Source organism: Pteropus medius, unplaced genomic scaffold (assembly GCF_902729225.1).
Source record: "Pteropus medius unplaced genomic scaffold, Ma_sr-lr_union100, whole genome shotgun sequence".
Classification (NCBI taxonomy): domain Eukaryota; kingdom Metazoa; phylum Chordata; class Mammalia; order Chiroptera; family Pteropodidae; genus Pteropus; species Pteropus medius.
The window spans coordinates 21,061,038-21,075,961 of record NW_024349797.1 but is presented as its reverse complement, the minus strand read 5'-3'; the positions used below and the strand labels follow the sequence as shown (position 1 = coordinate 21,075,961).

The 14,924-nt window shown below is 46.4% G+C and overlaps 1 protein-coding gene across 4 annotated transcripts in view; it reads right to left on the bottom strand.

The window, feature by feature from the left end:
* The window catches only part of EML1 (EMAP like 1), a 152,124-nt gene that overhangs the window by 49,456 nt on the left and 87,744 nt on the right, over positions 1-14,924 (bottom strand). For all 4 annotated transcript variants that reach the window (XM_039884202.1, XM_039884204.1, XM_039884201.1 and 1 more), the window contains exon 2: positions 6,722-6,904. In XM_039884202.1, the coding sequence (XP_039740136.1) occupies positions 6,722-6,904 (183 nt within the window). The remainder of the gene's footprint in view (positions 1-6,721; positions 6,905-14,924) is intronic.

The window sequence follows — 14,924 nt, the reverse complement described above, 5'->3', positions numbered from 1 at the left end:
ACGGGGCTGGCGCACTGAACCTAGATACCAACCTCACGCCCTACACAGATATGAACTCAAGGTGGACCACAGAGCTAAGTGTAAAGCGCAAAACTATAAAACTTAGAAGAAAGTCTGTGTGACTTTAGGTTTGGCGATGATTTCTTAGATACAACATCGAAAGCGCGATCCATAAAAGAAAAAATCGACGGCTTGGACTTCATTAAAATTATAAAAACTTGTGCTCTGTAAAAGACATTGTTAAGAGGATGAAAAGACAGGTCATTGATCGGGAGAAAATATTTGCGAATCGCATCGCTGATAAAGGATTTATATACAGAAAATAAAAAGAACTCTAAAAACTCACAATAAGAAAACAAACAGCCCAATTAAAAAAATAGGCAAAAGATCTGAACAGACCCCTCACCGAAGAAGATATACAGATGGCAAATAAGCATATGAAAAGATGCTCTGCATCTCCCGTCTTTAGGGAAATGCAAATCAGAACAATAATGAGATCTCTCCATTCACCTATTAGGATGGCTAAAATCCAAAAAACAGACGAAATGCCCGTTGTTGGCCAGGAGGAGCAGCACGGCTCTTGTTCACTGCCGACGGGTGTGCAACGTGGCGTGTGGCGACTGCTAGATACAGTCTTAACACGCGGCCTGGTAACTGTGACACTAGGGATTTATCCCCCGCCTGGAAAATTTATTTCTATGTTAAACCTACTTTTAATATTTACAGCAGCTTTATTCATAATTGTTAAAACCTGGAAGTAACCAAGATGTCCTTCTATTGGTGAGCATCCGGATAAACACACTGTGGTATATCCATACAACGGAATGCGATTCAGCAAAAAAGGCAATGAGCCGACGCTCGCAGTAACACGGATGCGTCTTGAACCCCCCGTGCTAAGCGAAAGGGGCCGGTCTGAAGGGCTACACACGGTGTGAGTCCATTGAAAAGACTTTCTGAAAAGGCAAAGCTACAGAGACGAAAACCACATCGGTGGCCGGCAGCGGATGTGCGTGGTGGGTGTTGACAGGTGAAGCACAGGACGTTTCGTAGGGTGGTGAGACTGCTCTTTTACTCAGTAGTGGTGGATATGGGACACCATCACATGTCAAAACAGCACAGACTCTTACGGCGCACAGAGTGAACTTGAACGTATGCGAATAAAAGCCAATTAAGAGACGGGAACCCCACGATGGAATGAAGATCTCGCAGAAGAACGTAACTTAGGAAAAGAGCGAAGTACTGAGCAGTGTGAGGATATGTCACCTCTGACCTGCTGTGCCAGAAGTCTGCAGACCCACAGCACACGTAAGATGCTGACTCTGATTATGTCATTTAAGAAAGACACTGAAATTATCAAAATGCACATGAATCGAATTTTAATATATTGGTAAGTGAGGCTGTTCATGATACCATGTTGATTCATTTGAATTCTCAGGCTTGGGTCTAGTAGTGCACGAATCCTGTAACACTGAAAATTCAATGTAATGGAAATATGTATGGGGAAAAAAGACATTACTGAACTGACTGCAAAAAATCATTTCTTAACATTCCTTATTTCCATCGACTGATGAATAGATAAACAACATGTCATATATCCACACAACAGAATATTCCTCAGCTACCAAAAGGGACAAAGTACTGATATATGTTATGTGTGACACGGAGGAGCCTTGATGGCATTACGCTACGTGAGAGAGGGCAGGGGCGAAATACCACACATGGATGCTTCCATTTAAGCAGAATGTCCAGAACAGTCAAATCCATAGAGACGGCAGATTCATGGTTGGCAGGGGGGTGTCCTTGGAGGGAGTAAGGGGAAAGGAAAGCTGATGGGTCTGGGGTATCTTCTGGGGTGATGAAAATGTTCTAAAACTAGATAGTGGGGTGGCGGTATAACTCTGTGAATATACTAAAACCCAATGAATTGTACACATTAAAAGGGTGCGTTTTCTGTTATGTAAATTATACTTCGATAGGGTTGCTATAGAAAAGTCATTTCTTAGACAACTGAGAAAATTTGAATGCTGACTCAATGTTAAGGAATTACTACTTTATAAGTGTGATGATGGTATCATGAAGTTTTCAATACCTTAGAAGTTCATACTGACACATTTATAGATAAAATAAAGTGATGCCTTGGATTTGCCTAATAGGGTGAGGGGAAGTCAGTGGGGATTGGGGAGAAATAATAAATAAAACTGTATTGACATGTTGATAAATCATGAAGCCAGGTGAAAAATAAAAGGCATTTTTCTTTCCACTTTTATAGCCATTTGAACATTTTCAAATTACAAAGTTGAAAAACAATTTTATTCTCTGAAAAACCGAATATATCCACTAAACCTTTTCTACTTATCACTGAAGAATGCCTATCGAAAACTGGGGAGGGCGACTAATGAGAAAAATGGAAGAGACTAGAGCATTTTCTGTCTAAAAAAAGAAAGCGAAAGTTATTTTCTGTAATTAATTGATTTTTAAGGTGAAAGATAAGGAGAAAGCACAGTAGATGAGAGAGAAAAATATCGCGCTCCAATTTTGGTTTAACTAGGATGAGGAATTAAGAATTAATTTCATTCACTGCAAAGAGCTTAAATTCTTAAAATCTGTCAGATGCAACTATGTAATAAAATTTGTGAAGAGACCATAACATAACATTTCACACAATTATGTGCTGAATATGATCTATTGTATTTGGGATACTTTGCAAATCAAATTATGCCTTGAGAAAAGAACTCTCATTTCTAGTCATATAGTTATTCATTTCTTTAATATTTGAATTGTTTTGAATAATGTTGATTTAAAGAATATTGCTAAGAGGTGTACACAGCAAAGCAACATGGACGGCAGAAAAAATCCACCCACATGTCTGGCCAGTCCTTGGGTCCAGTCTCAGATTTTCCCTAACTAGCTGTAATGTGGGGCAAATTATTCAATCTCCTAGAGGCTGCTTTCTCATCTGTAAAATGGGCATAAATATACCTACTTCAAAGAACTGTGGAGAGCTGCAATGAGCTAAAATATCCAAAATATCTATTGCAAATTCCAGCACCCTGCCAACCAATGAATGGTAGTTATAGTATTATTTTAAATATTAGGGTGAAGTGTTAATGTAGCAGGGGCTGTGTCATTAAAGATGATCCATAACCTGCTTTCGACAGCAGTCACAGGGGGTAAATTCTGAGACTCAATTTCGATGTCCTGGAACAGCAGGGCTGACCTGCTTATCCGCATGGCCAGAGAGGTCTTTGGTTATATTGTCTGATCTGCTCATTAATGGGGCTATCAATATAACCAATAAAAAAGTTTGCAAAAGGACATTAAAGTGTTACAAGAGGCAGGCTGCCGGATTGCAGTCTGACACACAAGCAAAATTAAAATGAGAAATAGAACTATTTGCTGGTTAACGCCCAACAGAGCGGACCATCCAGACACGTGGGACAATGACTATATTGTAACCCATATTTTACATTCCAAATCCTGTGACGCTCCCCTAGCACTGAAATGGAAAGTAGCCGTGCACGTGTGCAATGGCTCGGTCATCAATCTAACCCCACATCAGGACTCCTGTCTCCGTGAGAACACACGTGCGTGAGCTCCGGCTCTGGCTGTGGGCGGTGAGCCGTTCCGCTGCCCTCGGCGCAGTGAAGGTCAGATCCGGCGCTAAGCAAGGAGTCACTTTTAAAACATAAATTTTTCTGCTTATTAAGAAATATACACCAAAGGACATTGAGAAGCCAACCAAAAGCATGAAAAAGGAAAACAATGTGGTCATGCAGTCAGGAAAAAAAAAACAAACCCATGTTCACTCTCGGAATACTTCTTTCCAATCTTCTTTGCACGGATTGTGTCTAATGAGTCGAAATTATACAATGCGCGCAGTTTTATGTCCTGCTTTGACTGTGAACGTCACACGAGTGTGTCCCCCATTGCCACCAGGAAATGACGTTTTTAGATTACACAGCGTTCAATGTCATGAGGCGCCGCAGGTTTCCGGCCTGGCCCCTGTGCTCGCTCTTCCGACACGGCTTCCTATTCAAGTTCCCCATCCCACGCGTGAACCTCTCTACCCATCACACGTCCTTCTGTGTGTTCGCTCGCAAGAGCGACACAAAAGGGGGTCTTAAGTCCAACGTGGATGAAGCGAACTTCGCAGGCTGGCGCTCTCTACATTGGGGCGTATGACAGGGCAACCGGTTCTTAATGTTAAAAAAAACATATGAAAGGAAAAGGAGAAGAGTCAAATTTGGGGAGCTTAGGAAGAGACTGAGGTCACCCTATGACCCAGTGTCATTGGGTTGAGTTGGATAATCCGTATGAAAGGCCATTCCGGGGACAGGAGAATACCGGCCCCAGAAAAGCAGTCTGAGACACAGCTTCTTCTGTAGGAACTGAGCCCACAGGCCCAGCCCGTTATGGGGTTGGCCGGTCCCGCCCTCTCTCACGAAGCCTCGAGCTTGATCTGTGAGCAAGACGGAGGTTCTCGTGGTCACACTAGTTAAGTCTCACGAAAAGTGACCAAGTCGAAGCTCGGAGGCCGCGGTAACTTCCTCCCGTCGGTAGAGCGCTGTGGCAGGGAGCAAGCATGGCCTCGGGGCCGTGCCGGGGCTGGTGAGAGGAAAGCGCAGTCCAGCGACGGGGAAGGCGGTGGCACAGAGAGGCGGCTTGCCGTGCGCCTGCTCTGAGCACTTTGAACGCTTGCCGCCGCCCACCGTGGCCCGTTTCTCTGTGGCACAGCCATCCTTGTCGCTGGGCAAACAGCACAAAGGAAGCTCAAGACAGAGCCCTAAGCTTATGACTCAGCTTTGGGGGAAAACAAAAAAATCACTTAACATTTAAATGTTAAGATGCCACGTGTCCGGTCCACTTCAAGTCCGTGTTAGGATGGAAGCCAAAGTAACGTAAAGTGACAATCATAATGTGGCCTTTTAAAAACCAAAGGAGGTTTGCCTTAAAATCCATCTTGTCTAAAAGATCTCCCAATCAAACCACAGCTATGGAGAGCCAGCTACCCTGACAGCGGGGCACGGGCCAGAGACGAGGCAGCATCCTGGGCTGGTGACAAGCTCAGTCCCCACCCCCACCCCCGCACCATAATGAAGCACAGACCAGCAGGGAGCTCCACCGCTCGCTCCTTGCTGGCCGGCCGCCCCCTCACGGACTGTCTGGCGGCCTTTTTTTCATTTCTTGATGTGGCCTTCTGGCTATCATGCTTTGATTTATTCTCACTTATGAGAAGAATGTTACCGAGAAACATCAGCTCTAACTATGAAAAAAATCATCTTAAAAGTTTTATAAAAATCAAACTTTAACTCCTGGACAGCCCTCTGGGATTCCCCACCCCCCCTAATTTTCTAAAAACAAAGACGTTTTAGAAGTCCCAAGTTTTATAAAGCAACTCCTTCAATTGTACCCTTTAGGATACAGTAGACATCCGAGTTTTTTTGGAAAGCCGAGTAGGTCAAGAATACCTAAAATAACCTGGTTTCTATTTAAAATACCCTAATCGCTTTGTAACTTAGAAGGAGAAAAAGAATTCTTGAAAGGATTATTCAAAATGGAGACGTCACCCAGCATGTATATCTCCCACGGAGCTGGTGATAATTACCCTGAAGGCCAAAGAAATAGATTTCTTTGCACAGAAATGTGAAAATGTGTGAAAATATAGCCAAGTGCTGGAGGAAAAAAACGCGCATACGTAGCCTCTCCTGTCTCCAAGGCAAATATGGTAACTGTGAAATAATTTGTGAACTCCAAGCGGAAAAAGAAAGTTAATTTTAAAGGGACAGTTACGTGCTGCTATCTCAAAATGTTTTAACCGAAGGAACTGTACAGCCAAGAGGAAATTAATTCCACTTTCCGGAACTGTCCACTAGGAAAAGTCACCTGGCAAAAGACGAGCCACGTGTGTAGGTGGAAAGCGGATGGCAGGTCACTACCTACCAGGCTGGAAGCTGTTAGGAGGCGTTTCATTTCCAGCATTTTAAGAAGGTCACTCCAAAGTTACTAAAAACACAAATATTGTTTTATGTTTCGTTCCTGGGCGTCACAGGGAAAGGAAATGATTTCGCTTTGCCAGAAATCCACTAGGTACAGGAGTCTGCATGTAGTAGGCGATGCTCTCGTGGGCAGCCAGGAAGGAGCTGAGAAGAAACAGGAGGCTTTTGCCCAGGAGGCGCTTACTAGCTTTGGGGGAGTGGGGGGCGGGGTAGTGATAAACTTCAGGGGAGGGCCCGTCCCCTCTGCGTCCCCAGTCCTTGGCTCAGAGCTTCGCATGTGCCACATGAGATCAGTTAAATGTTTGCTGGGCTAGAACGAATGACAGCATAAGGTGAGTACAGAGAAAGAGAGAACAGTTATCAAAAGTTTCTGGTGGAACGGGCCCCAAAAGGTACCCGAAAGATCACGGGGCGAGAACCCCGATACACAACGCTCTCAGGCCACGGTGGCGATGCTCAGGAGCTGAACCAGGCTCCCTTCCTCGACCAGACAATCACTCACTATTCACCTAGAAACATGCGCCTCTGGGCTACACGTTGCCGGCGTCAAGCCGAAAAACTGGCCTGCTCTGGTGATGGCCGTGACCACGCTAAGGGGGTTTCGCTGTTCGATTTCTCAGCGTTGCTTCCCTGTCCATATTGAAGAGTGCCACGCATCTGCCAGAACGAGGGTCTCCAGGGGGACTGGCTGCCCGCTGCCCCCCCGTGTCATCCGAAACGCCCACCTTTGGTAGGTCCTTTCCTGCTCAGCACGGCCTGCTGCTCCTCGGTGATGTTCAGGCGCCGAACCACATCGGCCAGAGCCGATTTGAGCAGCTGGATGTCGTCTTCTTGCATCTGGACCCGCTGCTCCAGGGAGGCGATGCGGTCCGTCACCTCCATGCTGCTTGCAGCAGAGGCGCTGTCATCTAGAGCAGAGGAAAGGAACTGTGAGTCTGAGTGCCCCCCAGAGAGACCGGCCCAGTGGGCACCCACTGGCACGCTGCTGTGACACAATGATCAAGGACCGGAGACGACGGGTCTTCTGCGGGGTCTTTCACTTCGTAGGACACTTCATTCTACTGTCTGCCGCCTTTTCCCTCTCTCTGTCACTACGGCTCACTGCTTAAACTGTGGTTTCCACTGCCATGATAGCTTCCCACATGCGGGCCAACTTACTTTCTTTTCCACGATATCAGAGAACCTCGGAGGGGGTGTTAGGACCTGTCTAGTGCAACCTCCAAACGCTGCAGAAATCCAGAGCGTGGTCCTCGGCGTTTGCTCCGACGATGCTACCCGACAGGTCGGTCGGACGACCACGAGGCCATCCCACCCGCCAGGCGAGACTCTTAAGGACTAGGTGCTCTGACAAAGCAGCACAAGTGGTCGCATCCGTTTGGGGGGCACACGCCCTGACGGCCACGGCAACCGGATTTTCCTGTAGAGTCGTTAAGTCCCAATTCCTTACCGAGGTCCCCCAGGCCCTACGTGACCGTCCTTGGCTCTCGACCTCACGCTATGTCATTCTCCCTTCGCTCCCCGGCCCCCTCCCCTCCCTGCGGGCTTTGGTATCTGCTGCTGCCTTTGCTCGAGATATTCCTCAGCTAGCTTTCTGCATGACCGACGTCTTCCATTCCCTCAAAGCGGAAGCGTAGAAACCAGCCTAACAGCCGCACCCAACGCGACCGCGTTCGATGCACCGACCTCCCTCCCCCTTTCCGCAGCGTGGCTCTGCACCACCGCCCTCTCCCTCTGCCCATCGTCTACGTCTCCCGGCGAAACTGTAGGCACCACGGAGTAAAGTCAAGTTCGATGTTTTTTTTTTTTGAAATTCCTATGTGCTGTGTGAATATTGTGATGCAAAAATAGGACTGAAAAATGAATTAGTGTTTTATTAATGATACTGGTTTTCCAAGGCTTAAAAAAATCTGGTGTATAGAATCACGCATTTCCATGATCTTTTGGGGTCACCTGACTAGACAGCAGCTTGGAGAGGGCACACGCGCTCATTAACGGGACCTGGGCACGTTGGCTGTGGTGGCCAACACGGTACTAAGGAGGAATAAGTTGGCCTCAACCATATAACCTTGCATTTCAAATCACTATAACAACATACCAAGGAAGACTACGCAGGCCTGCTCTGCGTTCTAAAAATTTATGAGGCCAAATAGCATCACTGTAGTCTTGGTTTGCTCTATGAATGGCTTTAATAAAACTGCATAAGACTCCGTTCTAATTATATTGCCAAGTTTGTATAGGAAAGTCTAATTTTAACATTTTACCAAAAAAAAAAAAAAACCAAAAACACCCAAGCCCCCGAACAAAACCCCAACCACCTCCATACCTGCCTTTGAATGACAGGTGATAAAAAGCTGCAATGTCTGATGTGCTTAAGAGAACCTCCATTTGTGAGATTCGCTCGAGTTTTCCCTACGACGCAGTCCCCAGCACTTTCCGCATCCTGCCAGCACCGTGGTGTCACCTGCAGCGGACTGTCTGGCGTCTGCAGGTGGTCGCTCTCCAGGAGGGAGGTGGCTTCTTGCCAGCAGTGTGAGCTGCCTGTACTTAACCTTTTTTGAGCACAGAAAAGGCCAGGGCTGTTCAAGTGACTTTACGCTCCCACCGGCTGGGAAGAAAGTTGATTAGCATAATGAAAAACAAAACCCAAAGCTTGGTGTAACCAATGCAAAGCAAACCGTTTCCAGCCTCTGAACATTCACGGGCTCCCCCCAGCGCGAGAGGGCGAGTTCCTCTGAATTCCGTCAAGGAAAACTTCAGTAGATCAGGAATCCAGCACAAATAACCTTAACGAGCTATTTAAGGTCATTCTCATTCCTGTACCTCTAAATTTTATCCACAGAGATCATTAAAACAGTTTTTACCCAGAGACCCTCTTTATCAAAGTTTCACAACCTTGTCAAGTGTCATTGCACTTTGTGGCGTTAAGGGGAGGCTTGAAAAAGACAATAATCTTATATTTTTACCTTCTGGGTTTTTTAAACTTCTGTCTGAAATGGAACTACCGCCAGTGGCTGTGGCACCTGCTCATTTTCTTAGGAAGGCGTGGGGACCGACTGACACCCGATAGGCAGACTGTCCCTTTACCTCGGTATCAGGTAACTGTTGCTCAGGGATCACGCCGCACTATCCGGTGCGATGGGCACGGAACAGACAGGACTTCATCTCAGGTGGAACCAGCCCCACAGTGGCGTGAGGCTCTTAACGCAGGTGTCTTAGCTGGCTATCTGCCCGAGGAGACACTCTGCACCCTCTGCCAGCAGCAGACCTCCTCGGGGCTAAATTCCAGCCTCATGGCATTTTGTCAAGGTCCCAACAAGGTTCAGAAAACCAGTCCTCGGAAAGGCTGGTAACCAGTGCTACCCGCACTGGACGGCCTAGGTCCTGGGGCTTCAGAAAGAGCACTGACTTGGGATGCAGACTGGGCGGGGTTCAAGTCCTGGGTCTGCCACTTACTGGCCACGTAACCTTGGCAAATGACTTGACTTGACCGCTCCGGGAGTAATGCCACCTGCCTTCTGAAGTTCTCGTGAGGATAAACGTTGACGTGCGGGAAACATCTGATACGATGATGGCAAATAGACGCTCAACAAGAACGCGGCATAGTATCATTACAGTTCACCATCCTTGATTTTACTGTTTATAACAGCAGAAAGCAAACACCGATTCTCAGTGAAATCAGCATTAACGGCAGTTATTGAGCAAATTCTGTGAGTGCTGCGTAGCGCTTGGCCCACGAGTGGCCCGGACTGCAGCACGAGGTGCCGTTTCTGCCTCTGAAGCACCTCCCGTCACGTTGAGGAAATGTGTCATTAATCTTAAGACGAAGGGCAGTTCCATGTGAACCCCCTCACACGGCAGCACGGGACCAGGGGCCAAAGGAGCACCGCATCACATCCACGGCTCCCTCTCTGGCTTGACTCTCCGGAGGGCCCAGCCAGATGCCGGCTTCTTTCTGAATTTAAAGTGACGTCATGGGTCCAGGTAGGACACACGTCGCCCCTGGTTCCACGGGCAAAGAGATGACCTTGAAGCCGAGCCCTTACCCTAGATCTTCATGTAGCTCTTGTGGCTATGACTTTTAAGTTTATTTGCTGTTTTACGATACAAAGTGGCACCGTAAGATCTTCCAGTAGCTCGTCTGTTTTATTCTGTTTAAAAGGTGACAGAAGCGCACTTTCCCCTCCATTCACAGGACTGTCCCATTATCTAGAGATAAAAACACTCTGTTACAGAGATCACTCTGTAAATCTTCTGGCGATAAGAAGATGTTGTTGCTATCTGGGTAATGTTCCCAGAAGTCCCAGGGGCCTATTAATTTTAAAAGGTTCTCTTAGAATCTGCCCCTTTATCTTGAGGTGTTTTTACTTTTTTCTCTTTAATTATTTAAAACAGCACTAAGTACCCTCTCTTCCCACCCATGACGTGTCAGATGCTAAGCATCACGGTGCATTCCCTCAGTCCATACTTCATCCTCCCATTTAGGTGGCATCCCATTTCACAGATGACACTGGAGACGCTGGGGTTCTCATCCACCCCGTCTCAAGCAGCACGGCTGGAAAGTGACAAGCTGGGGGCAGCTGGAAAACCTCTGTAATTTCCACCTTTCCGCATTGTCCATCCAATGACAAGTATTAATTCCGGTGGGACTTGCGTGGTACCAAGTAGAATATAGCAGAATTTCTGCATTATTTTGCCTTTTCCTAAATATTAGATGCATGCTATTTAGAAAAAAAAAATCATATTACAGGTTTTAGAATTCTAGAACCGATCGTGTAAGCAATAAAAAATAACCACCGTTCACTCAATAATTTGCAGGTAGACACCTCATAGAGAAGCTGGCTTTCCGTATTATGCACTGTTTCCAAAAAAGTTATGTTACATTGTCACACTATTAAGCATTCTAGTAGCATCCGATAGCAACAGGACACAGAAACAGGTAGTGGGGGAAGCACTGTGCCCGCTGCTTTGCTACGGTCTGGACTTCAGCCCGTCGGGTGTGCGGCCCGCTACACCGCCCCTGGCTGAAGGGCTCCAGCTCTGCTTCTCTCCTAAGATTCCCGGTTCTCCTCTGACCACCTGGGTCAGTCAGGAGCCCCGAGTCTGGCTCGTCCCTGGGCTGGATCTGCCACTTGAGCCCCAGCTCTGAAATTCCTCACTTCACCGAAAGTTACAAGAATTGACCCGTCCGTCAGCAATCCGGCCTCAGACGACGCTCACAAACGAATGTTCGCGCACCGGACCGTGAGAGCGCTGGCCGGCGGCCCGCGCCTGACCGAGAACGCCGCCGCGCCTCCTGCCGACGGGGACCGCGCCAGAGACTCTCGAATCGGGCAAAAGCGGTGTGCAGATCTGCCGTGAGGCTCAGGCTGCGAGACGGCCGCGGCGCAGACCGGGAGGGGACACACACGGTCGTTCTAAGAGGCGACACGGCCTGTGTTCAATTTAGATGAGACGGTGGAGTTCAAAGCTAACAAACTTTCCGTTCACTTCAGTCGAACGTTACTGACCCCCTTTCTGGCCTTGCCTGGCACCCTTGCTTCCCACAGTTTTAAAGCAAACAAGGCGCCCTGCAGGTGGGCAGAAGAGAAACCCCCAGTGACGTGTGAACCGCATGCTTTAACGCGTGGCCTCTGCTCTGAAGTTCAGTGGCACCAGGAACTCTGAGGCAGGAACGGAGTATCCAGTGTCTGGGATGAGAGGGAGAGAAGGAAAAGGCCTAACGTGCTTTTCAATAACGCTCCTAGCAAGTCATGCAACGTGGCCAAGTCCTGACCATAAAAGGAAAGGTTGAGATTACGGACGGGGAGGCGGAGAGAGCAGACAAAATCATGAGCATCAGGGCAGAACTCGCCCAAGATCTGAAGTGCAAGTTTTTATTTTACAGGGAGACTGACTTTTTTGCACGTTCACTGGTTACGTTTGTTAGAGCTGGAAGAAGCTGGGTGGGATGTCGTCAGTTCCCAAGCCGAAGTAACAAAATGTTATCTAAAAAGTAGCCTTAATAAACTTTTATTTGCTACATGGTTTCAGCAAAAAGTATACAATAAAAGCTATTCTTATCTTAATTTGTTCTACTAATTTCCATTAGTATAAAATCTTCTATTTAAACTACTACATGGTTACATCGCCCACAATACCGATTATCTCCTAGACTGATTAGTTTCAGACAATATTCCCTCGGGTGAAAGCCTGTCCTGTAATGGTTGGGAAGAAAAGTCAGAAAAACACAGTTCAGATGGTTTAAAACCCACCAGTGGGGCTAACGCCATATAACTGGTTCTCCAAGATAAAACCTTCTAACACATGTTGAAGCCAGCGGTCCGTCTTTGGGATAATACAGTAGATCTGTTGGCTCACGAAGACATTAAAACTGAAAATTCCTAGCTTCCCATTGTATAAATTACCTTTTAGGCTTCCATCAAAAAAGTGAAGCCACACATGCTAAGGTTAGAATCCAAAGGAAGGTCTGAGTTCTAACCTGCCACCACCCACATCCCCTTTTTGTGGTTATTGTTACTGCAAACTTTTTTTCTCTCCTTCTTATCGACATTCTGTAGCGACTTTTTAAAAAGTGCCATCAACTTCTGCTTCCAGCCGGGCTGGAGTAGCAGGCGCTGGATTTGCCATCCTACCTAAAACTGCTAAAAGAAACAGATAAAATTCATCATGCAGGGTTTTTAAGACACTGGACATCAGACAAGGAGGGACGGCACCTGCTCAGAGATGGCACAAGCAGAAGCGGTGCCCCAGCATGCAGCCTGCAGGAAGTGATGTGGGGAGGGGAACCCCTGAGTTGAGGAGACAGGGCGCCAAGATGATTGGCATTCACGGGGCACAGTACTGAGGAGGAAGGAGCTATGAAGAGAGAAAACTTCAGAAATCTGCAGAAAATACCCCCTACGTCTTCCGCTGAGAACTGAGCAGCATTTACGCGAGGAAGCTACCCAGGGCCAGGGGGAAGAGCCACGCGAACAATCGCCAGGGCTCACGCAGCCCGGAAAGAGTTCCTGTCACCAACAGCCAGAGCGGAAGCGACACACTCAATCCCCAGGGCACCGGGCAGAGAACTTTGAGGGTTTGACCCTGGACGAGATGCTGCTCTGGTCCCCCAACAAAGCGTAAGAGCGAGACTCGAGAGGATGAAACGGTTTCCAAGTAACTTAACCGCAACCCGGAACAAAGCTCAAAAGTATTTATAGGAATATAAAAATACTCAGCTCCCAACAAGGTAACATTCACAATGTCTGGTAGCCAATAAAAACGACCAGGCATTCAAAGGAGCGGAAAAATACAACCTGTAATCAGGAGAAGAATCAGCCAAGCAAAACTAACCCAGAAATGACTCCGATGACAGAATTAAAGTTATTACTACTGTATTATATACATTCAAGAAGCCAGAGGAAAGGTTGACTATATTAGATAGAGCCATGAAAAGATGTGTGTGTGTGTGTATGTGTAGGTGTGGGTGTGTGTATATATACACATACATTTATTTAAAGTCAAACTTCTAGAAAACTACAATACACTGGATGAGATTAACTGAAAAGATTAGTGAACATTAAGAAATAGCAATAGAAACTATCCAAATGAAATACCAATAGAAAGGGGGGACTACGAATGGGAACAGAGGGCCAGGGAGGTTGCAAGACCTTAAGTGCCCCAATGTCTATGTAACTCAGGTCCCTAAAGGGGAGCACAAAATCATTAGAAAAATAATGGCTGAAAAATTTCCAAATTCGATGAAAATTATCAATCCACAGATCAGGAAGCTCAGTAAATCCCAAGCACAAGAAACATGAAGAAAATCTCACCATGGCAGAGCCAAATGAAACGGCTTAAGATCAGTGATAAAGAGGAAAATCTGGCAAACGAGGAATACAGAACTTCCTCGACTTGATAAAGAACCATCCACAGAAAGCGTAAGCTAGCACCTCCCTTAATCGCGAGAAACTGGATGCTTTTCCCTGAGAATAGGAACGGAGCAAGGATGTCCCCTCTCATCCCATCGTATTGGAAGTCCGGCTGGTGCAAGAAGACAAGACAAAGAAACGGAAGTATATAAGCTGGGAAAGAAGACATAACACGGCAGATGAACAATTACCGATGCAGAAAACTCCAAAGAATGGAGGGAAAAAACCCTCCTAGAATAAAGGACTATAACACGTTTGCAGGATACAAGGTTAATATACAAAAGTCAATTTCTTATGAACCAGCAATGAATGACTGGAGTTTGAAATGGAAAACACAGCGCCATTTACAGGAGCGCCCCAAAATGAAACGCTTAGGTATAAATCTAACAAACCCTGTATGGGATCTATATGTAGCTAACTGTAAAATTATGATGAAAGAAAATACAAAAGGTGTACAGTATCTCTATCAGAAAACTATAAAATTATGAAAGAAACAAAAAATGTCTAAAGAAATAAAGAGATATTCATTCGAGTTCGTGGACTGGAAGTCCCAGTATTGTTATGTGGGTTCTCTCCGCCTTGATCTATACAGTCCACGCAACCCCAATCATAACCCCAGCAAGCTACTTGGTGAATAATGACAGACTGATTCTACAGTTTATGGGGGCGGCGGCGGGGGGGGCGGTAAAAGACTCAGAACAGCCAACACAATACTGAAGGGCAGCGACGCTGGAGAACTGACTGTCAGACTTAATACAAAGCTGCAGCCAACAGGACATCACGTTATTGGTGAAAAGAACAGAGACCAAAGGAACGAAATAAAGAGCCTGGAAACAGACCACTTAGACGTTGCCAACCAATCTTTGAAAAAGGAACAAGGGCAATGCGATGGAGAAAGAACAGTATTGTCAACAATTGGCGGTGAAACAATTAGATTTCCATAGGTAAAAAATATATAAATAAATAAAATCGATCTAGACACAGATCTGACAACTTTCACAAAAATTAACGCATATTG